At 44.9% G+C, this 26,964-nt stretch overlaps 1 protein-coding gene across 4 annotated transcripts; it reads left to right on the plus strand.

Moving 5' to 3' along the window:
- Nucleotides 1–536: 536 nt before the first annotated feature.
- Nucleotides 537–26,964, plus strand: LOC142664278 (receptor-interacting serine/threonine-protein kinase 2-like). Of its 4 annotated transcripts, none has more exons than XM_075843297.1 (10): nucleotides 537–611; nucleotides 9,646–9,964; nucleotides 14,895–15,031; nucleotides 19,416–19,465; nucleotides 20,109–20,147; nucleotides 21,289–21,398; nucleotides 23,246–23,300; nucleotides 23,392–23,456; nucleotides 25,341–25,398; nucleotides 26,595–26,964. In XM_075843297.1, exons 1-10 carry the CDS (start codon nucleotides 574–576, stop codon nucleotides 26,849–26,851), a joined length of 1,128 nt encoding a protein of 375 aa, XP_075699412.1. In that variant the 5' UTR covers nucleotides 537–573; the 3' UTR covers nucleotides 26,852–26,964. The 4 variants fall into 4 exon arrangements, with proteins under 4 accessions (XP_075699412.1, XP_075699410.1, XP_075699413.1 ...); XM_075843295.1 differs by lacking the exon at nucleotides 20,109–20,147 and adding an exon at nucleotides 20,192–20,356; XM_075843296.1 differs by lacking the exons at nucleotides 537–611; nucleotides 20,109–20,147 and adding exons at nucleotides 944–1,071; nucleotides 20,192–20,356.

The following is a 26,964-nucleotide window of genomic DNA, read 5'->3' on the forward strand; positions in this document are numbered from 1 at the left end:
ATTGCCTCTCCCGGCTGTCCGCTGTCAAATACAGCTGACACCCGCAGCATATGGAGCGCGCTCCAAACATCACCCCCCGCACGTAATGGCACGTCCGGTTGTGTGAAGGGGTTAAAGGGCTACACATCAATCAGAATATATATGTCGACCAATCATATATTATTTTTCCTGCGCTATTTCTCCGAAAGTCAGGTCCCCCCTCCCTTAGGCCAAATTCAGATGATAGGATCCGTCCTTGTGACGGCAGTTAAAACGTCCGACACACGGGACGCATGTATTTCAGGCCGTTGTTTTATAGGACCGTGTGAAGTGTCCGTTGAAAAACAGAACACGTCCCAGCTTCTTCCGTTTTCACGGATCTCTCGAAAGACAAGTCTGTGGGGATCCGAGAAAACGGGACCCGCACTCGTGCAACTCGGACGTGAAAAGCGACCGTTTTTCACGTCCGTGTTCGCATGAATCCGGGAGACTGCGTGGACCTCAAAGCGTTCAACATGTGCGTCATATGCGCCACAAAAAATTGTTGTCAAAATGGCGGACACAGGGTTTCTGTTTTCTAGTCAAAACTGACAAATGACAGAAAAGGCGGCAGCTAATGGCGTCATTGCGGGGTATTCGTCTGTCAGCGCTTTGCTAGCACTGTATAATCTGCCGCACTTCCGCGTTTTCCCTCACTCAGCATTTCCCGCCTTTTGCACGGCAGCGCTGAGAGGGGACGGCGCCATTGTATTGTACACAGCCGGCCGTCGTCATGCAGCCTCTGCCGCCCGGGGACCTGTCGCAGCTGGAGCTGGTGGGCAGCGGGGGTTTCGGGAACGTGTATAGAGGGCGCAGCGCGACGCTGGGTATGGACATCGCCCTGAAAGAAACCTTCAGAGACCGAGTGTAAGTGTCGGGGTGGGCGGAGCTTGGAGATCACGTGGTCTTCCATAGTTAACCTCTCGTTGTCGTGGTCACTGGGTTGTTTCCTCTCCTAATTGTCATGCGTTTTTTTTTCCCTTGAAAATAAGAAATATTAATAGGCTGATTAATACTCGAATTGCAATTCAAATATTATTATTTTTTCAATAGGTAGGAGACAAGGGGTTTCATTTTTTTTTTTCTTAAAGGTGTATTCCAGCCAAAAACATATATCACCTATCCACTGGATAGGTGATGATTATGGCTGGAATATCCCTTTAATTGCTGCTGTAAATCACTTACTATTTGGGATTTTTGAGAATTTTCACTTTCATTTCTGTTCGGAAACTGTCATGGCTAAAAAATAATACTACGTGGCAGCGATGTGGCGTCCTATGTGCAGCTCGAGCTATTGGCTGCGGAATCCGTTTTAAAGTGTTGTCTTGAGGGTAAAGGCCCTTTTACACGGGCAAACGAGTGTTCCCAATCATTAACTGAATAAGGATGGGAGCACGGCCCGTAAATTTCGAAAAGTAGGACATGCTCCATATTTCCTGACACGGTTCTACGGCGCGGACACATTTCTGTAGCGCTACGGAAAGAGGTCTGCGGTCAATAGAACCGGGCAGGTCTGTAATTGCGGACCGTATTGATGTCCACGATTACGGAGTTTTTTTTACGGTCGTGTGAATGGGGCCTTACACTGCGGGTTTGCCCCAGGAAAATATGACCTGGCAAATTCGCATATAATACGTATCGTGTGAACTTGGCCTTACACAGCCAAAAAAACAAGTGCCGATCGTCGAGACCTATGGTTCTTTTACATGGCCCTATATGGCCCTCCCCTGGGTGCCACACAACCCCCGCCTTGTAGATAGTGCCTCCCTGTAGATTCTGCCACACAGCGCCCCCTGTAGTTAGCACCATATAGCCCCCTGTAGGTAGCGCCACACATAGCCCCCACTGTAGATGGTGCGACACACAGCCCCCACTGTACATAGCGCCACACACAGCCCCCACTGTACATAGCGCCACACACAGCCCCCACTGTACATAGCGCCACACACAGCCCCCACTGTACATAGCGCCACACACAGCCCCCACTGTACATAGCGCCACACACAGCCCCCACTGTACATAGCGCCACACACAGCCCCCACTGTATATAGCGCCACACACAGACCCCCTGTAGATAGCGCCGTACAGCCCCCTCTGTAGATAGCGCCGTACAGCCCCCTCTGTAGATAGCGCCATACAGCCCCCCTGTAGATAACGCCATACTGCCCTCCCCCTGTAGATAGCGCCATACAGCCCCTCCCTGTAGATAACACCACACAGACACCTCTATAGATAGCACCACATAGACCCCTTGTAGATAGCGCCATACAGCCCCCTCTGTAGATAGCGCCATACAGCCCCCTCTGTAGATAACGCCATACAGCCCCCCTGTAGATAACGCCGCACAGCCCCCCCTGTAGATAGCACCACACAGCACCCTCTGTAGATAGCACCACACAGCCCCCTCTGTAGATAACGCCATACAGCCCCCCCTGTAGATAGTGTCATACAGCCCCTCCTGTAGATAGCGCCATACAGCCTCCTCTGTAGATAGCGCCATACAGCCCCCTCTGTAGATAACGCCATACAGCCCCCCTGTAGATAACGCCGCACAGCCCCCCCTGTAGATAGCACCACACAGCACCCTCTGTAGATAGCACCACACAGCCCCCTCTGTAGATAACGCCATACAGCCCCCCCTGTAGATAGTGTCATACAGCCCCTCCTGTAGATAACGCCATACAGCCCCCCCTGTAGATAGTGTCATACAGCCCCTCTGTAGATAGCGCCATACAGCCTCCTCTGTAGATAACGCCATACAGCCCCCTGTAGATAACACCATATAGCCCCCCTGTAGATAGCGTCATACAGCCCCACTGTAGATAACACCATATAGACCCCTGTAGATAACGCCATACAGCCCCCTCTGTAGATAGCACCACACAGCCCCCTCTGTAGATAACGCCATACAGCCCCCTCTGTAGATAACGCCATACAGCCCCCTGTAGATAACACCCCCGCCTTGTAGATAGTGCCTCCCTGTAGATTCTGCCACACAGTGCCCCCTGTAGTTAGCACCATATAGCCCCCTGTAGGTAGCGCCACACATAGCCCCCACTGTACATGGCGCCACACACAGCCCCCACTGTACATAGCGCCACACACAGCCCCCACTGTACATAGCGCCACACACAGCCCCCACTGTACATAGCGCCACACACAGCCCCCACTGTACATAGCGCCACACACAGCCCCCACTGTACATAGCGCCACACACAGCCCCCACTGTACATAGTGCCACACACAGCCCCCACTGTACATAGCGCCACACACAGCCCCCACTGTATATAGCGCCACACACAGACCCCCTGTAGATAGCGCCGTACAGCCCCCTCTGTAGATAGCGCTGTACAGCCCCCTCTGTAGATAGCGCCATACAGCCCCCTCTGTAGATAGCGCCATACAGCCCCCCTGTAGATAACGCCATACAGCCCTCCCAGTAGGTAGCGCCATACAGCCCTCCCCCTGTAGATAGCGCCATACAGCCCCTCCCTGTAGATAACACCACACAGACACCTCTATAGATAGCACCACATAGACCCCTTGTAGATAGCGCCATACAGCCCCCTCTGTAGATAGCGCCATACAGCCCCCTCTGTAGATAGCGCCATACAGCCCCCTCTGTAGATAGCGCCATACAGCCTCCTCTGTAGATAACGCCATACAGCCCCCACTGTAGATAGCACCACACAGCACCCTCTGTAGATAGCACCACACAGCCCCCTCTGTAGATAACGCCATACAGCCCCCCCTGTAGATAGTGTCATACAGCCCCTCCTGTAGATAGCGCCATACAGCCCCTTCTGTAGATAGTGCCATACAGCCCCCTCTGTAGATAACGCCATACAGCCTCCTCTGTAGATAACGCCATACAGCCCCCTGTAGATAACACCATATAGCCCCCCTGTAGATAGCGTCATACAGCCCCACTGTAGATAACACCATATAGACCCCTGTAGATAACGCCATACAGCCCCCTCTGTAGATAGCACCACACAGCCCCCTCTGTAGATAGCGCCATACAGCCCCCTCTGTAGATAACGCCATACAGCCCCCTCTGTAGATAGCACCACACAGACACCTCTGTAGATAACGCCATACAGCCCCCCCTGTAGATAGCGCCATACAGCCCCACTGTAGATAGCGCCATACAGCCCCCCTGTAGATAGCGCCACACAGCCCCCCTGTAGATAGCGCCATACAGCCCCCTGTAGATAGCGCCATGCAGCGCCCCCTGTAGATAGCACCACACAGACACCTCTGTAGATAACGCCATACAGCCCCCCCTGTAGATAACACCATATAGCCCCCCTGTAGATAGCGTCATACAGCCCCACTGTAGATAACACCATATAGACCCCTGTAGATAACGCCATACAGCCCCCTCTGTAGATAGCGCCATACAGCCCCCTCTGTAGATAGCGCCATACAGCCCCCTCTGTAGATAACGCCATACAGCCCCCTCTGTAGATAGCACCACACAGACACCTCTGTAGATAACGCCATACAGCCCCCCCTGTAGATAGCGCCATACAGCCCCACTGTAGATAGCGCCATACAGCCCCCCTGTAGATAGCGCCACACAGCCCCCCTGTAGATAGCGCCATACAGCCCCCTGTAGATAGCGCCATGCAGCGCCCCCTGTAGATAGCACCACACAGACACCTCTGTAGATAACGCCATACAGCCCCCCCTGTAGATAGCGCCATACAGCCCCACTGTAGATAGCGCCATACAGCCCCCTGTAGATAGCGCCATACAGCCCCCTGTAGATAGCGCCATGCAGTGCCCCCTGTAGATAGCGCCATGCAGCCCCTGTAGATAGCGCCATGCAGCCCTTGTAGATAGCGCCATACAGCCCAGCTGTAGATAGCGCCACACAGCCCCCCCTTTAGATAGCGCCACACAGCCCCCTGTAGATAGCGCCATACAGCCCCTCTGTAGATAGCGCCATACAGCCCCCCTGTAGATAACGACATACAGCCCCCCTGTAGATAGCGCCATACAGCCCCCCTGTAGATAACGCCATACAGCCACTCTGTAGATAGCGCCATGCAGCTCCACCCCTGTAGATAGCACCATGTAGCCCCCACCCTTGTAGATAGCGCCATACAGCCCTCCCCTGTAGATAGCGCCATGAAGCTCCACCCCTGTAGATAGCGCCATGTAGCCCCCACCCCTGTAGATAGCGCCATACAGCCCTCCCCTGTAGATAGCGCCATGTAGCCCCCACCCTTGTAGATAGCGCCATGAAGCTCCACCCCTGTAGATAGCGCCATGTAGCCCCCACCCCTGTAGATAGCGCCATACAGCCCTCCCCTGTAGATAGCGCCATGTAGCCCCCACCCCTGTAGATAGCGCCATACAGCCCCCCTGTACATAATCCCATACAGCACACTCCCTGTAAAAAACGGCCTGTAGCCTATGGGTTGTCCCACAAAACACATGTATCCCCTATCCATAGGGGATCCTCATGCCGCGGGCCTCGTAGCAGCCGCTATGGCTGCTACAGTGATAGTTACACCACTGCAAAGGAAGTAATTACTTAGTAAATCTTCATCATTGATGAGGGATTTACAAACATGCTTACTCCAGTTTACTGGAATGTTTATTGTAAGCGGCTTATTTATGGACCCTAATATTAAAGGGTAACTAAACGTTCAACAAACTTCTGACATGTCATAGTGATATGTCAGAAGTTTTGATTGGTGGGGGTCCGAGCACAGAGACCCCCACCACATCTCTAAAACAAAGTGGCAGAAGCACTTGTGTGAGCGCTGAGCCGCTTTGTTTCTGTTCGGCTTTTTCCGGAAATCAATGTATCGGAGTACGGACTCAATAGAAAGTCTATGAGCCAGTACTCCGATACATAGGCTTTCTGGAAAAAGCTGAATAGATACGAAGCGGCTCAGCGCTCACATGAACACTTCTGCCGCTTCGTTTTAGCGATTGGTGGAGGTCTCCGTGCTCGGACCCCCACCAATCAAAACTTCTGACATGTCACTATGACATGTCAGAAGTTTGTTGAACATTTAGTTACCCTTTAAAGGGTTTGTCCAGGCATTGACAATTGATGACCTATCCACAGGATAGTCGATCAGTATATGATCGGTGGGGGTTGGCCACCCGGACCACGCACTGATCAGCTGCCCCGACTGCCTCCGGTGCGCCGGGTTTTGTGCAAGTTGTGCAGTATTCGAAGCCGGAAGCAGATGACTCCGCCCACTGTATAGCGACCGTGCTGCAGAACAGCAACTCTTCTCCTATTCACTTGAATAGGAGCAGTACTGCAGCTCGGCCGCTATTCTGTGACCGGAGCCATCTGCTTCTGGCATGGACATCCGAGGCAGCCGGAGCAGCTAATCGGTGCTGGGTTCGGGTGTCGGACCTCCACCGATCATACACTGATGATTTATCCTGTGGATAGGTCATCAGTTGTCTGTGCCTGGACAACCCCTCTTAGCTGGCCATAGGCCTAAAATAAAGAATCTCATTTTACACATTAATCCACCTGGTTTGGAGAAACTTTACATAAAATTATAGGGATTTGCATGAACTGCTTTTCCCTCATTATTACTATTAGCAGCAAAGGGTTGATCTAAGAATAGAGCGGGACTGTCGGAAGAATTCAGAATTTCTGGCCACCCCTTAGGTATAGACTATTTTTAGTGTACAGTCCAAGTGTGGGGTCTACAGGTAAAGAGGGAGCCATTGGTAATGGACAGGTATATTATTACAAACGGTAGTTTAGACCTGGGTCTAAGCAGGCTAGTCTGTAGGGGGGCAATCTGATCAAGGCCAGGTGGGCGGGTAGGTCAATTAAAATCCCATGGTGAAAAGTGACCCTTAAAAATCATGTGGAAGTGGCACTCTTCATATACACGTCTTTTTCATACTATTTTGAGCGCACCCCTCTTTTAGCCTTCTGGCGAGACTTATTTGAGTCCTTTTTAGGCCTCATTCACTGCAGATTTGGTCGGTATTTAGAATCCGTATTTTGAAGCCAAAATTAGGAGTGACTGCAAAGAAAAGAAGAAGGATAAATATTTGCATTGTATTTCCCCTGTGTTTAGGATAAACTCCTGGTTTTGGCTTCAAAATAGTGATGCAAAATATTGACCAAAACTTGTGAATTAGACCTTATAGTTCCGTATAGTGTCCCTCCAGATGATCTGGTGGAAGGGGGGTGTAATATTCTTGGGTCGCTGTTCGCCAACAGGTTCCTCACCTCCCTTGCCTCCTCTGCTTTTGGCTTCTGTGAGAGCCACCTAGTTCTTGAGGCCTGGTGGGACGCTTGGGTGGCAAACAGGCAGAATGTCTCGCTAAGCTCCGGCGAGGGGAGATGAGTACTTGTGCTACCAGGCTTCGAGTATTAGCCCTTATTCACACGACAGGGTTTCCCGGCTGGGTGACGGCCGTTCATAAAACGCCTGTCACCCGGCTGCAGTAGGAGCAATATACCCCTAATGGGGCTATTCACACGACCGATTTTTTGACGGGCCGGAAAAACCGGCCGTCAAAAAATGGGACATGCCCTATTTTCGGCCGTTCACCCGGCCGCCCGGCTCCCATAGAAGTCTATGGAGCCGGGTAATACACGGCCATCACCGGAATGTGTCCCGAGTGACGGCCGTGTCTACCATCGTTCGCTTTTCTCCTCACAGCGCAGAGTGCATGTGAGGAGGAGGAGTTTATGCCATTCGAACGAATCGCTGTATGCTGGAGGTAAGTTTCTACAATGTGGGGGTGCTATCTACAGGGGTACTGTGTGGCAGGGCCCGGGTGTACAGTAGGTGGAAGGGAGCACTGCGCTGGCTCCCGTCCCCTGCTTGTTTTAAAAGCGCCCTGGCCCGGCGACACCTCCCATGGCTGATGGCGCCGCTAGCAGCTGCTGTGGCTGCTACTGCTGTAGCTACGCCACTATAGCAGAGCAGGGAGGTATCTCCCTGCTCTTCTATGTGCTAGCCCCACTTTAGCTCCCTGAAGGAGCGGAATCCCCGTGTGTTCGTATATGGACAGTCACATCATGGCAAACTCCTGAAGCGGAATCCCCAAACACTCTGTGATTGGGGATTCCACACCAGGCGAAGCCAGTAACGTTCATTGTCCATAAATGGACACAGACAGAGGCTATTCCTGAAGTGGAATCACCGGCCACATGGGGATTCCCCTTCAGGAGTTGCCCCTGATGTCACTGTCCAGATATGCTCGGCCACGAACGGAATCGGAACGGATGCAAACCGGCCGGGAAAAATGGCCGATTTTATCGGCCGACACTCGGACTCGGTTAGGACCCTGTCGTGTGAATAAGGCCTTAGAGAATGTCAGGGACCCTCACTTTTTGGAGAGTGCTTACACTAGACCACACATCCTATGCACCTTTGTGTACCATGTTACGCTTAAGTTACGCAAAGTTTAATCTTTGGCTTTCAAAAAATTATATACTATATCTATTTATAGGGGTTTCCAGTCATAAGAAATTGATGGCCGATCCTCAGGATAGAACATCAATATCGACTCCCGGCACCCCCGCCGATTAGCTGTTTTGAAGGGGCCGCGACACTCGTACGAGCACTGTTTTTCCTTGATTAGTTGGTTCGAATAACCGACACACTTATAGTGGCGGTTCACAGTATTACAGCCTTATGCTATTCACTTGAATGTGTTGGCATTTCACAGCCTATGAGCAGTGACAGGAATGAAGCGGAAGCAGCTCTCGATGAACACCATGGCCCCTTCAAAACAGCTGACTGGCGGGGGTGCCGAGAGTCAGACCTCCACCGATCAGATATTGATGGCCTATCCTGAGGATAGGCCATCAATTTCTTATGACTGGAAAGCTCCTTTAGGTAAACTTGAAATGTTGCCACTTTAATTTTCCTTTATTGTACAATGTTATGTCCAGTTCAGAGCAATAAAAAATTCCATTGAGGTGGGAGTTAGGTCTTGTGACGTGTTTTTGACGCGGTTTATGCATGCTTTAAGCTTCCCATTGACATCAATGGAAAAACGTGCGTACAATGCGTTTTTTTACGCACGCATGTTTAAAAAAACGTGTAGTGTAAAAAAAGAAGCATCAGGTCAATTCCTGGTGCGTAAAATGTGCCGGAATTGCGCCTAATTCCCATAGTCAACGGGAGTCCTAATTACGCGCCCATAAAATGCGCCGAAAACGCATCAAAAATCGTGGCAAAAAACGGCTGTACTTTTAAAAAGCGTTTTGCAAAAACACAGGCATTTTTGACGCGTTTACACGTTGCCTTTTTTTTTAGCGCTGTCTGAACAAGGCCTAAGGGTTCAATTACAAGCGCTTACTTTTTTTTTCAGAATATGCTGCCCTGTTTACAGGGACAGGTCTGCTCTACTGTTAGTCCAAATGGCGCAAAAAAAATAAATATTGTGCCATTTGGCTAATAAAGCCTCTCACAGAATACAGCGGACTCGTAGTTTTGCGTGCTCTGTATATATGGGAGGGGCTCTCGCAATGAGGTCTGCCAGGTTCTGCTGTGGTGTCTGTCCTTTTGACCGGAAGAATAGCGCTGCGCCAAATTTGATGCAATCTGCGATGCAGCCTCCGACGCAGATGTGAACGGCGTCTAATATACTTCTGTGATTTTTCTACTTTAGTGTCGATTTTGACAGCCTCATGAAAGAAAGAGACATGATGTCCAGAGCAAATTACACTTATGTCCTACGTCTGCTTGGCTTATACGAGATAGAAGGGAGAACAACGTGTAAATATGGCCTGGTCATGGAGTACATGCCCTACGGTTCTGTTTACACTCTTTTTGATCGCATTAAAAACGTACCATGGGCATTGAAGTTTCAGATTCTTCACCAAGTGGCAATGGGTATGAATTATCTCCACCACGTTCTTATGCCACCGATTATCCACCGTGATCTGAAGCCCCAAAATGTTTTATTAAGCAAGTCCTTAGACGTCCAGGTCAGTGTGTAATTGCTCTCCAATACAACGTGTACCTCTTAATCTGTATTAACGATAAAGTCACGGCGTGAGGTCATCTGTTTTTTTACAGTACAACTTCATAATAGTTTAAGAGTATGTTCACACTGTGTTAAGTTAAGGTGGGGAAATCAGACACTTTTCAGCGCATAGAACAACGCGTAACTTCCCTTTCATTTCAATGGGAATTTTTGGGCAGATTCAACACCTAGATAGGTCAGGAGGCTTTTATTTTTTTAATTTTTTTTAATTTTTTTTTAGAACCATGTGAACTACAGTGCAGATTCCCATTGAAAACAATGGGAGGCAAAAAAGAGAAGTTTTCCATGCTGATTCATTAGTAAGGGGAATATGGAATGTGAAAAAGAAGGGCAAGAAGTGGTTGGATCATATAGATCTCTTATTAGAAAACCGGCACTAGTGGGTATGGATTATCTAACAGGGATAGGGTGAGTGGTCACCCGCGGGCCGCCCACAAATCTCGGGCCGTGCAGATGGCCGCGTGCATTAATTTCTATGAGCCTGGACCATGCACGGACCGTGGAAATCATGGTCGTGTGCATTGGCCCATTGGAATAAATGGGGCCGCGGGTGAATTGCGGCCGCAAAAATACGTTCGTGTGCATGAGACCTTATAGTCATCCGTAAATCATCCGCAAGGATGTTCATAAATACGGTCCGTACTGCATCCGTAATGCATCCGTATTTACGGATGCACTGAAAAACGGGGAGGAATCTAGGGTAATCCCCTGGCATTGCTTAGCAACGCTTCTGTAATTATGGACTCAAATGGATGCACATTCGTAGCCGTCCGTAATTATGGAAGCGCCCATAGACTTCTATGGAGAGTCCGTGCCATAATTACGATAAAAAAAAGAACATGTTCTATCATTTCTACGGTACGGACACCCATCTAAAAATAGGGAAAGGTGCCCGTAGCCCAAAATTAATGGGTCCGTAATTACGGATGAAAAATACGCTCGTGTGCATGGGGCCTTACTGTTTAAACACATTTGATGTATCTCCAACTGACAGATCAACCTGCTCTTGTGTTTGAGTTTCGGTTGTATACTGTATTGCTAGACAGTCCCGTTGGTGACTTGCCTCCGGCAAATGAATCGCAGACCGTAAAAAAGTTGCTATATTGTACTTCTATAGGAGTGCACTTTACGAGCAGCACGAAGGCTCAGAAGGACCTGCTCACAGTGCACCGTGAGTCCGGAAAACAGAGCTCCGTGCTATGAGTGGTGCCCGGCTGCAGTCTCAAACCGTTACCACACACTTGGGCAAATGCGTCAGAGCAGCAGCGATCTTCTCTGTTGCTCTCTTCCTCGGCAGTCGCAGAAGCAAGCTTGCTAATGCCCAGCTCTGAACCCAGCAGCTGACAAGAGCTTGAGCAGCGGTGATCAAGCCTGCCTCTATCTATCTCTGCGGTCGCAATGGGCGAGCGTGTCCGTATGCAGCTGTAAGCTTAAACAGCTGGCACACTCGCAGGAGATGCAGTGAGAGTGGTGTCAAACACCGCTACTGGTCTCCCGCAACGATCGCGTACCAACGCCTGTGTGTGTTAAGAGTACGTAGCAATGATTGTCCTCTACCTTTCCTCAATTGTACTGTCCCTTAACTAGAGCCAGGCTCATCCCGATGCGCGTTTCGCTGACGTCACCTAGCTTCTTCTCGCCGCTGGTCACCTTATCCCTGTTAGGCTGGGTTCACACTGAGTTTTTTGCAGGCGCAAAATATGCCTCAAAATTCAGTTTGCAATTTTGAGGCAGATTTTCCCCTGCCTGCACGCCGATTTTTGCTGCGTTTTTCGCCCTCGGCCATTGAGCGCCGCGGGCATAAAACTCTGCGAAATACGCTTTCTCTGCCTCCCATTGATGCCAATGGGAGGTCAGAGGCGTAAACGCCCAAAGATAGGGCATGTCCCTTCTTTCTCCCACGAGACGGTTTTACCGCTCGTGGGTAAAACCCGCCTCCACCTCCCATTGAAATCAATGCAAGGCTTTTTTGGCGCGTTTTGCGGCATGGTTTCCGCGCCAAAAACTATTAAAAAAACTCAGTGTGAACTCCCCCTTAGGTAATTTATACCCACTAGTGTCGGTTTTCTAATAAGAGATCTATATGATCCAACCACTTCTTGTCATTCTTTTTTTATTTTCCACATTCCCTTTTCCCCTTACTAATGATTTACTATTGGTGGTGTACATCAGGGCTAAATAAGAAGTGTGAAAGATCCCAAAAGAGGTGTTCTTAACCTTTCCACGCTGATTCCATTGCTGAAAAAGCATTCGAATCAGAATGCAAAAACAATCGTGTGAACGAGGCCTAAGACCGACTTGGACAAATCACACATCAGCGTGGAAATGTATTACTGGTGCCTCCTTTTAAGGCTTGCTTCACATGACCGTATGTCGGCCATATTTGCCGGATCAAACACCATTCAGGGAGCAGGATTCTTAGCATCATAGTTATCTTTGAGGCTAGGAGTACCCGCCTTTCCATGGGAATACTGTCCTGTACTGTAATCATGTTTTTAGTATGGGACAGTATTCCCGCCGGGAGCCAGTGACTCAGAGCATCATGGATGACCATGATGCTAGGAGTCCAACTCCCTGAACTGTGTTCGGTCTGAGAAATTTGGCTGACATACGCTTCGTATTGTGCGGCCCGAACGCGGCCGTGTGAAGCAAGCCTTAGGGCTGTTTTAAACCCGGTTTAAAACTACTGAATAAACCCCATAGCCTAATTGCCCTTAGGAACATTAATGTGTCAGGTTTGATCATAACTTGGGTTTTAAGATTTAATATTGTAGACAGTATTTGGAAATTTAAAGGGGTTGTATTAGAATTAAAAATGATCACCTATCCACAGGTCAGTTGATAATTGTCTTATCATTATCGGCCACACCACTGACACCTCCACCGTTCGTGAGAACGGGGTTCCCAAACTCCCTGTTCCTCCTCACTGCTCAACCGCAGTGAGGAGGACCTTGAATGGAGAGGTTGTCGAGCATGCGCCTTTCACACTATTCAAAGTCTATGGGAATAACATAAACAGCCGAGTTCAGCGCTCGGCTTTTTCCTTCATTCTCATAGACATTAAATGGAGTTGGCGGGCGCATGCTCGACTGCCACTTCATTCATGTTCCACCGGACTGCGAGGGATGCATTGGGGAGGAACAAGGGTTCGGGATCTCGTTCGGTGGAGGTCTAGCAGTGGGGCCCCAGCGATCAGACAGTTATCACCTATCCTGTGGATAGGTAATAATTGTCGATTCTGGGAAGACACCTTTAACCTAATATTGCACCATGTATACACACACAACAACAACCCATATTAGGGATGTCACGAAACCAGAATTTGGACTTCGATACCGATACTTCATTTAGTATTGCGATTTCGATACCAATTCGATACTTTGCCAACAGTAATAAAAAAAAAAGTTCTTCCGTTTTCTGATGTGAGGCGCGAGGTGTGATGATGAATTTAACCTCCGTTTGCCTCACATTAATAGTAATTAACCCCATGTTTCTCAGTCATAATGGTTTAATGTGTAAGGTACATGAGGGGGTTAATTACTATTAATGTGAGGCACATGGAGGTTAAATTCATCATCACACCTCGTGCCCCACAATAAGTGATAGAAAGCAGTTTTTATTTTATTTTTTTACAGCGTACACATCATAGATGATGCAAAAAAATTGTTGTGCAGGTTATTACGGCCGCGCCAATACCGATTATGTGTATATTTTATGTATTGAGACTTATTTTAATGTTTATTGTAAAAAAGGTGTATGTGTATTTTTTTATTTAACATTACTTTTGTTTTTAAACTTTAATGTGCTGGTATATATCTATATACTGATAGTACACAGGCATATATCTATATACTGATAGCACACAGGCATAGATCTATATACTGATAGTACACAGGCATATATCTATATACTGATAGCACACAGGCATATATCTATATGCCAGTACATTAGCCTGTGTACTGATAGTACACAGGCAGTTGTTAGGACATACCTAAGTATGCCCTAACAACAGGAAATATGGTAGGACAGCCCTGGGGTCCTTCAATGGACCCTGGGCTGTCTGCCCATATATGGTATGTCCCTCAATCGCGTCACAGGGAATTTCTGTGACGCGATCCAAGGGGCATCCCCCCTTCTCACTTTCTCTTGAATGTTGCAGTCCAGTTTGATCGCAGCATTCAGGGGAATAGCAGCGGAGATGAGAGGTTTCTCTGATCTCTGCCGTTATAGAGCGGGGCTGCGGCTGTGTAATACAGCCATTGCCCCGCTGCTGACAACAAGTGCGCGCGCGGTCAGCATGAGGTGATGTGGCCGGCGCTGCACTAGAATAAGCTGCGGCGCAGGCACTGAGGACAGAACAGGGGGGTGTTTTGCAGTGCGCCTGCCATGTTCAGTCTTCAGTGCCGCCGCTCATTAGTGCAACGCCGGCCGCATCAAATCACCCTGACCGCGCGCACATGTCAGGACTCAGGAGCGGGGCAATGGCTGTATTACACAGCCGCAGCCGCGCTCTCATACATTTATGTGTTACTATACTGAGCTGTGCATCCGCACAGCTAAGTATCGAAATACATGAAATAACGGTATCGAACCGTTTGTGGATACAGAGTATCGAAACAGTATCGAAGTATCGATGCATCGTGCATCCCTAACCCATATTCGATATTAGTTCTCTTCAAAATTAGAGTATATAGTCACTTTTTGACCTTCAGAGCAAACTGCAGTGCAGCCCGTAAGACAAAACATATGGATCCGATGGCATATATGGTGATAAACGCCAACCTGTGTGGCAGATAGATGTTCAGGAAATAAATATGCATTTAGGACCGCTATCCTTGTGGTCAGATGTTCTAAGCCTCTTCTCATTGCAGCTAACAGATTTTGGACTGGCCAAAAACGAAACATCAGTCTCATTGAGTCGGTCTATGGCGGGCACAGTGTCTTACATGCCACCTGAAGCCCTAATATCCCCCAATTACAAGCCTACAAAAGAGTTTGATGTTTATAGGTGAGGTTGATGGTAATTCTTTTTTTGAAAATCTCTTATTTATTAAGTTTTCACATAAGCTCAAGTAAAGTCATAACATTCACATGGGACACTTAGGGCATGTTCACACACACTAATTACGGACGTAATTCGGGCGTTTTTGCCCCGAATTACGTCCGAAAAATGCGGCTTGAAAGCGTTGACAAACATCTGCCCATTGAAAGCAATGGGCTGACGTTTGTCTGTTCACACGAGGCGTATATTTACGCGCCGCTGTCAAATGACGGCGCGTAAATAGACGCCCGCATCAAAGAAGTGACCTGTCACTTCTTGGGGCGTAATTGGAGCCGTTATTCATTGACTCCAAATGGACGCGGCGTTCAAGCGCCTGCACATGCCGTTACGGCTGAAATTACGGGGATGTTTTCTTCAGAAAACAGCCCCGTAATTTCAGCCGTTACGGACGCTGTCGTGTGAACATACCCTTACATATCAGACTTACATATTGAAATGTAATAAGAAATAATTACATATATGAACTATACACAAACAATGAATTCCACACTAGTCAGAAAATATGAAAAGAAGTTAAACCAAATATCTTCTGCCTTTTAGCGAATACATGAGATATTAATATGCTCAATGGGTCCTTCTAAAATCTAACCATGGTAGCCAGGTCTTCAGATATCTATCATGACGCCTAAGTTCCCACCCAAGTAACTCTTCCATTCTACAAATGGAGTCCAATTTTCCAAACCATTGCTGTACAGTGGGTGTGTTTGTAGATCTCCAGTGAAGAGGTATAATCAGTTTTGCCGCAGTTCGCATATGAGTGGTAAGGTCATGTTTTTTGGGGATGAAATCTCCAGAAGGCTCCCAAAGAAGCACCAGAAGGGCATTTAATGATAAACTAAATCCAGAGACTGTATGTATAGTATGAGCTACTTCCTTGGATAAGAGAACAATCCCACCATAAATGTATCATGGTCCCCTTTTGGTTATGACAACGCCAGCATTCGTCCGACCCAACGAGATTAATTCCATCTAGAAAAACGGGGGTCCCATACCACCTAGTAAAAGTCTTGAACGAATTCTCTTGAATTTTAATGCACCTAGAGAAGCCGTGGGAGTGTTTTAATATCCTAGTAGTCTGTTCTTTAGTAAATGTGGTGTGAAGTTCTGTTTCCCATGCAAAAAGATAGCTGGGTGTTATCGGAGTTCTATCATGTAGAAGTTCCGAGTCAATTTTGGAAAGCAGGCGTCTAGGTAAAGAGGGTAGCAATAAAAAGGTCTCTATCCAGAATGGTTCTGGCAACGTCGGAAATCTATGTAGGAATTCCTTCACTAGGTCATCCAAATGCAGCTTTTGCAAAAAGTTTGTAGCGTTGCCGGGTATATCTGAGAGCAAAGAGCTGAGTACGGGAGTGAAGCCGTACCCAAAGGCCTAAGGAGCTAATGTTTTAAGTTCAGGAACGTCTCGGGCAGCAATAGTGATATTTAAGTATTTCCGACTTATCATAATTGATTTTAAAGTTGGATATCCATCCAAAGTATTCAAATATGTGCAATACGCTTGGGAACGCTTGCCTGGGGTTAGTAATCAATACCAACAGATCGTCAGCAAAGGCGGCCGTCGAATATGTAAAACCCCCCAGTTTGAACCCTTGGATAGAGTCCGTTTGGACAATCTTTTGAATCAATGTTTCTATTGTGAGTATAAATAATGCCGGAGAAAGGGGGCAGCCCTGCCCCGTCCCATTTGTTATATTGAAGGAAGGGGAAAGGGTACCGTTCAGACGCAGTCTCGCACTAGGTGAGGTGTGTAGGGAAAAAATTCAGCAATGAATGGAGTGGGGAAACCAAATTTAAGAAGCGTTGCGTGCATATAAGACCACCGGACCCTATCAAATGCTTTTTCCGCATCAGTTCTTAACAACACCAACGGGATCTTTTTTAATTTAGCATAATGTATAATATTAATGAGCCTGGTGGTGTTATGTTTACCTTCCCTAGATGGAACAAACCCAACCTGTTCAGGAGAAATAATCTTAGTTAACAGAGGTTTCATCATGTTAGCAAGGAGTTTGGCCCACCACTTAATGTCTGAATTGAGAAGGGAGATCGGACGGTAACTGCTACATTGTGTAACATCTTTACCTTCTTTAGGTATCAGTGTGATATGCGCCTCCAGAGTTTGAGGCGGGAAGTGAGCCCCTTTCAGGAGGTCGTTGCACAAAACTAAAAATTTAGGTAAAAGGATTTGGCTAAATTTTTTGTAATAGCTTATGGGAAAGCCGTCAGGACCTGGACTTTTGCCATTAGAGATGGTATTAAGAACTCGTAAAATTTCGGCATGAGTGAAGGGCTCTAAAAGTGATTGTTTGCCTGTAGAGGTCAAAGTTGGAAGCGAAATGGAGTCTAGAAAATCAGTGGTCAACTGTTCTGCATCTGGGTGACCCGACAGGCCATACAAAGCCGAGTAAAAATTCCTTGGTTATTCCTTCAATAGTAGCAGTCAGGGAACCAGAACTTTTTCTGATTTCATGAATGAAAGAGAGGTCTTTACGTCTCCCGAGAAGTGCAGACATAACTTTAGAGCCCCTGTCTCCATGAGCTTAGAATTTGAAAGCGCTCCTTTGATATGACCTGGCGGATCGTATATTAAGCACATTTTTAAGTTTGTTCCTAAGCTCAGGGAGGGATTGTTGGGTAGAGGCAGATTCAGTGCCTTTACTTATCAACTCCATAGCTGCAATTTGTGCTAAAATAGAGTTAAGTTCGGCCGAGTACTGTTTTTTACATCTAGATCCCAGCGCTATCAATTCCACCCTGATGTAAGCTTTATGGGTAGGTTGATGGTAATTCTTATCGATCTTTTCTTGTTTGTAAGAAGTCAGATCTTCTCTATTTCAGACAGTGGTTTAATGTATATTTACCTTTTTGTAGTTTGGGGTGGACAAGCAAACTAAATTTTAAGGCTTTGTTCACATCGCATTTGGACCATATGTCTGACGTATATGTTTGTATACCAAAAATGGTACAGAATTGTATACTGTAATTTTCTATAGGGCAAATGTATGCCAATTGTGTTCTTCTGGATATATCCATGTAATGTTTTAATATTTATGCTGATGATCAATGTAGTCTAATGCTAATGTGAATAGGGCCTAAAACTGGCCATACACGTTAGCGTAAAGAAGACTGAACTTGATGATTTTGGTAGATTCTGCCAACAACCTGGGAAGATAAGATGTTTAGCAGCGGCTCATCCCCCTATCAGAAGATATAATTTTCAGCCGATCGTCCATGGCAGACTTCATTCTAACAACATTGCAAATATGACATAAATTCACACTTTATTTTTTTTCGATTATTATTGATATACATTTTGATCGGGTGTCTATGCACTGATTATAATGGTTAAGCTATTAGAGTAGAATTGTGCCAAAATTCTAGGGGTCTGCGCTATAGACCTAGGTAAAGATAAGACGAAACTGGTGCAAAGGAAAAGTGGAGCAGTTATCCACAGCAACCATTTTTCAGGGGCCATTTTTTAAATGAAAGCTGCAACCTGATTGGTTGGCTCCATTTTTAGCTTACACCGGTTTTGTTGTCTGAAAGATCTTTCAGTCAACAATTCATTCATGTCTATGACCAGCTTAACTCCCGCAGATCATAGATTACAGCAGTGTTTCTCAACTTTCCTAAAGGTGCCCATGCATATTATATGAACGTCGGCAGTGCATGAGTACCGGAGCGGTTGAGAGGAATAGCTGTTGGCCAAACCGCTAAAAGGTGTATGACCACCTTAAACAAATTACATCAATCTATCCCCAAGGCTATGATCATTTGCTGAAAAAGCAAAGCGTGCGGACAGTGAATGGAAAAGGAAAAACTTGATCCAGCGCTGTAGGAGTGTTTTAAAAAGGAATATATTCCTATATTTATTCAGTATCAAAAAGTATAAAATCGGACGTGCAAGCAGACGTGGTGACAAGGCAGTTGTGAGTAGGTATTCTGAGCCTACGCGTTTCGAACACCTCAAGTGTTCTTAGTCATGGCTATCATGATATCATGATTTGCTCTCTACCGTGGACCGTCGCTGAGATCCGAGCGAAGCTGGAGTGGCAGGCGTTGTACTGGTGAACTGGAGATTTCCTCCCCTTGTTTAATTTCTAGTTACGTGGGGACAGTGCCAGTACCGCCAAGAGACATGGCATGTACCCCCTGGGATACACCTACCACAAGTTGAGAACCTAGGCTCTACAACGCACAGTAATTCCTCTTGCAGACCAAGTTGGAAAGACAAATCTTTAAAATACGCAGACTTTACAAAAAACACTTATTGTAGTTTTGTGTTTGCAGTAATTTCCTATGTCATTAACGCTTTACCAAAATGTTGCAGTTTTGCAATCTTGACCTGGTGGGTCTTATCTGGTCAGGAGCCCTATAAAGGTAGGTCTCCGACTGGTTTATGACTTTCTTTTACCTTTTCTTTCTTCTTTCAGTATACTTATTCTCCATGTGTAAACATTGTTCATCTGCAGGTGCTGGAAACTTTGGATTTTTCTACACTCTTTCTTTATGTTCCTCTTCTATCTCTATTGCATCAGTTTATAACAATTACTCAACGTCATCTGCATCTGGAGAAGACTTGTCATCTCATTGGGGTTTTCCAGAGTCAGTGCAAATTCAGAGAGTATTCATGAATGACTGTTTGATCGTCATGGTGACTCTTACATTTTCAATGTTCCCCTTTTACAGTTTTATGGCTAGAATATATCTTTACTGTAGCCTCAATCAGACACGTCAAAAATAATACATCTGTGGGAGTTTGGGAGACGGCAACGCCATTGTCCTTTGTTACCCCTTACCCATTCCCCTTATTAAAATTAGCACTGGTGAACGAATGATTACATAGACAAGACATCTCTTCACTGAAACCATTGGAAGTTACAGAAACCTATGAGTGCTCTTGAAATGAGATGCCAAGGTCACCGGACGCAGAACCTAGGAATGCAACTTCTGATATGTGAGGTTTTTCCTCTCTGGGTTTACTTGATAAGAACTTTGGACTCAATTTTGTTTCCAACCTCAGGTAATCTTGGAAGCATCTTAGAGGCTATATCTTTAGTTCGTAAGTTTGACAGTATATTAAAACATTTATCTATGATGTTTTAGATGTAAACGGAGAAATGGTTATGCTGATTTTTCAGCAAAACCAGAACCAACGACCTGAGATGAACCTGGTCAACCAATGGATAAATCAGAAGATGGTTTCTGAAGCTATACGGTTGATGCAGGAGTGTTGGGATGTTGTACCTGGTAAAAGACCCATCTTCTCTGGTAATGATTTACCTCTTCAACAGCTGGTCCTTTACTGGAGTTTGATGAATTAAAAGGGTTGTCTACCATAGACAATATCCATATGTTGTAATAAAGCATATGGACATGACAAAGAAAGGGGGGGGGGGGTCTTAGAGTTGTAACTTAAAAGTCCTGAGTCGCCAATGCAGAATCTGTAACAGGGTCCCCCACCTACAATTTATTGCACTGGTGTCTTCTTATGTGGCTCAAAAGCCATCAGGCACCATTGCAAGGCTGATTTCTCATCACCCCCTATAGCTACACTCTTATGGAGAGCCACTGTAAAGTGCTTCCTGGGGGACCCAGTTCCTCCATGCATTACACGGATGGCCCATTGATTGATTAGTTCATTGTTGGGGTCCTAGTAAGGGGATGTCCAAACTGGATAAACCCTATAATAGTTATTTTAGGTTCACTTTCATGAACTTTGTTCATGTGTGGTTTGCCAGCATGGAAGATCCAATAGTTTGACGTCTGGGTAACACAGCCATGACTATTGTAACAATGGTGTTTATTCTGCCTAGACAGATGTAGCGTTTAACACCTGTATAGACCACTCTCGTCTGTCTCTATCACATTTGGCCATCACTACAGAAAGCCATATCCGTAACAGATAAGGCTTCTTTCGACCTAGTAGAGGAAGTATCAAAGAGGTCAATGTGACGGTGTATGAGCAAATTTATTAGCCTTCATTATGTTGTCTAGGATCATAAAAAGCTCTACACAGGTTCGTATGTTGTGGGGTATCGCTGCTCCGTTCCGTTGAAGCAAATGGGTCGGTGTGGTGCTCTTTTTGGAGCAAAGCAGATATGTTTTTATTATCATCATATTTTATATCTAGATGATTGTTATACAATATCTGTATGTCTTGACTAATAAATATAATCCTATTGTTTCTGTCTATATTACAGCCATTATTAAACGGACCAATGAGATGAATGTGGCCTACTCTGGTGAGATTAACAATGACATTTTGAAGGTTTTGGATCAACTCAAAGAACATATCATGTCACAGTCTCAGGTATAGGGTATAACTTTACAGAAATGTCATGATCTTTGTCATATGATCTATCTCACATCATGTCTTATTTCTTTTATCGTTTCAATGCATCTAAAATGAAGTCTTGATTACAAATATTTTACAATTTTGTGTCAACAGCTCCTAAACAGACCTTTGTATTTCCATGGTAACAGACTGCAAACAAACCTTGTGTAGTCTAATTCTGCAGTCATACTCCCTTCCACTCGTCCTCTACTTCTTGCTAATATAAATTTAGTAGGATAGAAAGACGTAGGGGACAGATGGAAGAGAGTATGACTGCAGGATAAGACTACACAGTTTGTAGTCTGTTGCCATGGAGATGCAGAGGTCTGCATAGGAGCTGTAGACACAAACCGGTAGGACATTTTTTTATCAAGACTAATTGACTCCAAAGGTTGGCATAACCTTTAACTGGTTGCCGACACAGGACGAGTATGCTCGTCCTGAGCAGCGAGCAATTCGCGCATTAGGACGAGCATACTCGTCCTGTGTGACAGCCGTCTGTGCCGTCTCTGTGTGTGCGATCGAGAGCGGGGCAACGGCTGTAATACACAGCCACGACCCCGCTCTGACAGCGGAGAGGAGAGAAACATCTTCTCTCCGCTGTTAACCCTTTGAACGCCGCGATGACAGCTGATCGCGGCGTTCAAGGAGAGGGGACTGCACATTGATCGCGTCACAGAAAATAACTGTGACGCGATCAAAGCCCACAACTCGTATGGCCAGACAGCCCAGGGTCCAGTGAAGGACCCCAGGGCTGTCTGAACATATTTCCTGTTGTTAGGGCATACTGAGGTATGCCCTAACAACTGCCTGTGTACGATCAGTAACAGGCTAATGTACTGGCATATAGATCTATGCCAGTACATTGCAGTTACAAAATAAAAATCAAAATGATAAATCCCTTTATGGGATTAAAAAAAAAAGTTAAATGAATGTAAAAAAAAAGTAATGGTAAATAAATAAATAAAAAGTAAATAAAATACACAGAAACATACATTTTTTATAATAAATCAACTTTTTAAAATATAAGTCCCAAAACATGAAATAATATAGACATATTTGGTATCGCCACGACCGTAACAACCTGTACAACAAATGTATAACATTATTTATGATGATCGGTGTATGGTGTAAAAAAAAAAATATTAAAACTGCTGCACAACTGCTTTTTTTCTGCATTTTAATCTAATTAAAAATTTATAGAAATTAAACGATAATGTATTTGTACCAAAAAATGGTACGTACATAAAGTACAACTCGTCCCGCAAAAAACAAAGTCTCATACAACTACGTCGTACAAAATATAAAAGCGTTATGAGCGTCGGGATGCAAAGAGGGAAATTTAAAAAAAATTGCTCTGTCCTCAAGGCTAAAATTGGCCGTGTCCTTAAGGGGTTAAAGGGAGGCTCAATCCATGTACCTTTTTGTTCATTATGTGTTAAATAAAAAAAATATAATATTAGGCTACAACTAACGTGCTCATAGGCTATAATGAGAAAGTGGCATTTCAGCATACATTTGGCCAAAATACAGTTGCATGATTTTGCATTAACTGTATTGAGAAGCACAGTCTACCATGCTTTCAATACATTAAATACAAAATAATTGAAAAAAAACATGTATACCAAAGGTATACTTTTAAAAAAAAAAAAGCTTATAGAAGAAATACTCATATTGATGGGCTCTGCCTGTTTTATATGTCTTTAGTAAACGGCTGCTGCACTAAAAGCTTTCAACCTGCGTGTTCTCATTTGTCAAAAATAAATATTTATTTTTGTTTAATTTTCTTCTCCTTGTAAACCGTTTTTGGATTGTTCCTACAGATTTCAGGCAATCCCGATGGTGGCATAGGCTTGAATCCTATGCCTTCTAATTCAGGTCTGTGATTAAAGATGTATCACTGATTCTCATTATTTATCAGTGTCATTTATATGTCCGAAATAACCAATATCTAATGTTTCTTGCCTAGATAATAGCAATACCCTCAATATAAGAAATTTCATAAAACTTCTACAACAAACCAAAAGTGAAGAAGTAAGTTTGAAGGATTTTATGTATAATGGGGACAAAGATGTAAGCCACGGGAAAATAAATATGTTGCATCTTACGGTACTTACAGACTTCCAGTTAGTGCAACTATTTCCTAATATGCTTCTGTTAATACATTGCTTCCTTTATAATCTTATCATTGAGCAGGAAAGTCATAAATGCTTTTATTTTGGGCACCCTCTCTTAAAGAGGTTGTCCAGTTTAGAAAACCCATCTTAATATACCCTATCAGGGAATTCTGGGTTAATACATGGGGGTCCCCTGTTCAGGACCGTCTCTTGGCCAGATTGGAGAGCGGTTACAAAGAGTGTCTATCAGTCTGGAGGACCTGCCCTGTCCTGCATTACTCAAACAGCAAGTTTAATAAAATGGGCACCGTGTAATGCTTTGTTTCCCCTGTGGTGGCGCTGCAGTGAAATTGAACACTTACTACTAGGTTTTTACACAGATTACAGCTGATCACTGGGGGGGGGGGGTGATATTTTGTTAGAGTCATGGGATACTTCTAACAAGTCGGAATTGTCCAAAGGGGAGAGACCTTTTAAGGGATCAATTCCAATAACAGAATTACATTGTAAATTGCGCTTTGCTTAATGGAGTTGTTTAGGTCATCAGTTTATGATCAGTGGGGGTCTGACACCCGGACCCCTCACCAATCAGCTGTTCCGGCTAACTACGGGCATCGGATGTTATGCAGTGGTTGGTATCGGTAGAAGATGGCTCTGGTAACAGAATAGTGGCCGTTCTGCAGTACTGCAGCACTTCTCCTATTCAAGTGAATAAGAGCATAGCTACAACACGACCGCTATACAGTGTAGGGAGCGATCTGCTACCGACACCAACTGGTGTCCGGAGGCAGCCGGAGTAGCTGTTCTGTGCGGAGTACTGGTGTCAGACACCCACCGATCATATACCGATGACCTATCCTATAGGTCGTCAGTATATAAAAAAACACCCCGTGCCCGGACAACCCCTTTAAGACAAACCCATTTTATATAGTGACCTGACCATGTAATGCATTGACCAACCAGGTCCTCCAGAGCAGAGTCATTCAGGACATATAGGCTTTGTGTTCTGATTCCTATACCCTAATGATGTATTGTACTGACGTGATATGACATATTAAAAGTTACATTTTTGGCTGATTTTTCCCTTTAAATTATAATTTCACCCATGAAATTCCAACTCAATCCCTCTACCACACTTTAGTCCTGAATTTCGAAAGTCATGTATATACAGTGCAACCTAGTGCAGTATTAACTGTTCATTATGGGTACACTACATGTTTTCTGTTAGCCATCATCATTATGGTTCTCATATGAGAACATGTTATGGATGGGTAATACAGGAATTTCATCTGATTGCCATTAATAGTAACCACCCCTCCTATTGTACAAGCACAAGAAGTTATTCAATGTAAAGACTGACTACAAAGAGTTGATTCATCTGTCCTGAAAATGGTAGAGCGGTCACTCTTTAGGCTGGCCATGCACCCTAGATAAATGTTGGCCTACTGATTATGGCAGAATCACCTGCCAATCTAACTTGTATATGGGTAGCCAGATGGCAGACGTTGGGCAAAACATGCATTGTGTATGTTGGGTTGGTCCTTTGTTGTCCTTGGACATAATCATTTACCAGAGGGGTCTAGCAGAGGCTTATCTCCTTTTCCCTATGGCAATTTACATGCAAGCCTGGCCAATCGGAGCATGCATGTTTATGAAGGGGGGTTACAACCGCTCACGCGTATGGCTAGCCTTATACAGGCTGTAAAGAAAAGTAGCGCATAGGACAGAATGGGTGGAATTGACTTCAGGACTTCTGCATTAGTTTTTAAATAATAAATCTGATCATTCTGATTCTTTTTAGATCCATAGTAGAACTGTTAACCCTGAGACCTCCAGCCAAGACATTAAAGATGCAGCAGGTAAACATTTGATTTGGTTCCACATTTTACCGATGCCTGTGCAACTGTTTAAAAAGATCTCGTCATAGACTAAAAGCTCAATCTCAATGCCAGGTATCTGTAGCTAAAGCTCCTGACTTCTATTCATACAGCCGCTTACATGCCGTGACACCTAGTAGTGTAAGAAAGTTTTTGAAGTCTTTTTAGAATTTTCTTAATTTTTGCATACATTTGACCTAAAATGTTATCAGACCTCTATTCATAACTGTCAAGTCAGAAAGACACAAAACCCAACAAATTAAATACCTTATAAAAGGATATATGTCCTCATTGAAAACGTATGTTCACATTTGAGTACCATCTTATATATAAATACTGTATAAGGGCCTGTTCACAATAGCGTTGGCCTTCCATTGAGGAGTTCTGTCGGAGGTTCCATCAGGTTAACCCCTCAACGGAAAGGCAAACGGAAACCTTAGCTTCCGTTTCCTTCACCATTAATCTCAATGGTGACGGTAACGTTAATGGTTTCCGTTGGTCACCGTTGTGACAGGGTTGCGTTGTTTTGATGGAACCAATAGTTGCAGATCTTTTCCATGAGCATTAACATTTTGTGTGGTCCCCAGAAGCCTCCTCACAGACTTCTAATGACCAGGCTTTTTTTTTTTTAATATATATTTTTTTAAATTAAAGTTTGCACATAGACAACAAAAACGAAATAAGAACAAATCAAAGAAAAACAAAATTGCTTGGTATACGTTATCAAAGCATAAGAGATACCATCACATTTCCAAAAAAAGAACATAAAGAATAGTGTGTAGAAAGGAGTATAAAAAACAAATCCGAAAGCAAACTCATTTCAGGGGTTTAAACAAAAATCCTAGAAAGTTTCTATGCGCTTTCCAAGGAAGCCAAGTCTTCAAGAAGGCACCTCTTGTATGATTCTTCCAGTGGAAAATTTCTTCAAATCAGTAAATTTGGTCTACTTTGGCTCCCCAATTGTCCAATGAAGGGACCTCTACCGAAAGCCAATAGTCTAGCAGCTATCAATAGAAATGTAAATAAGCTAGTAGGAATTTTGACCAGAATTTTTTTTAACAAAGACTTTGAAGAGTTCACAAACTTTTAATCCATTTCTGTGTCTAGTTTACAAGTTTAAAAACCTGTTTTGAATGAGAAGTTTTATAACTTTTGTTTTTGTTGTTTTTTTTTTCCAGATTTTTTAATATTAAATTTACCAAAGATTGTTCAAGCCAAACCTGACCTCAGTGAAGTATTAGATGCCCTCTTCTCTAAACGTATAATCATACAAGAGGAACTCGACATGATAAAAATTGGCACTATCCAGGATCAGATCAGAAAAACTTTACGCACGATCCTTAACAAAGGACAAGAAAGCTGTACAGAGTTTCTCCGGCTCATGAACCATCATCATGCAGAATTGATGACATCACTGAAAGAAGACATCATTTGAAGATCTGCCTGATATGATATTCGAAATATGATAGCTTTAAAGGGGTTATCCCACTAATAATTATCTTGTTCATTTATGGATTTAAAAATAAAACATGCTGTTAAAACCGTGAA

The sequence above is a fragment of the Rhinoderma darwinii genome, chromosome 12, assembly GCF_050947455.1.
Source record: "Rhinoderma darwinii isolate aRhiDar2 chromosome 12, aRhiDar2.hap1, whole genome shotgun sequence".
In the NCBI taxonomy this organism is placed as follows: domain Eukaryota; kingdom Metazoa; phylum Chordata; class Amphibia; order Anura; family Rhinodermatidae; genus Rhinoderma; species Rhinoderma darwinii.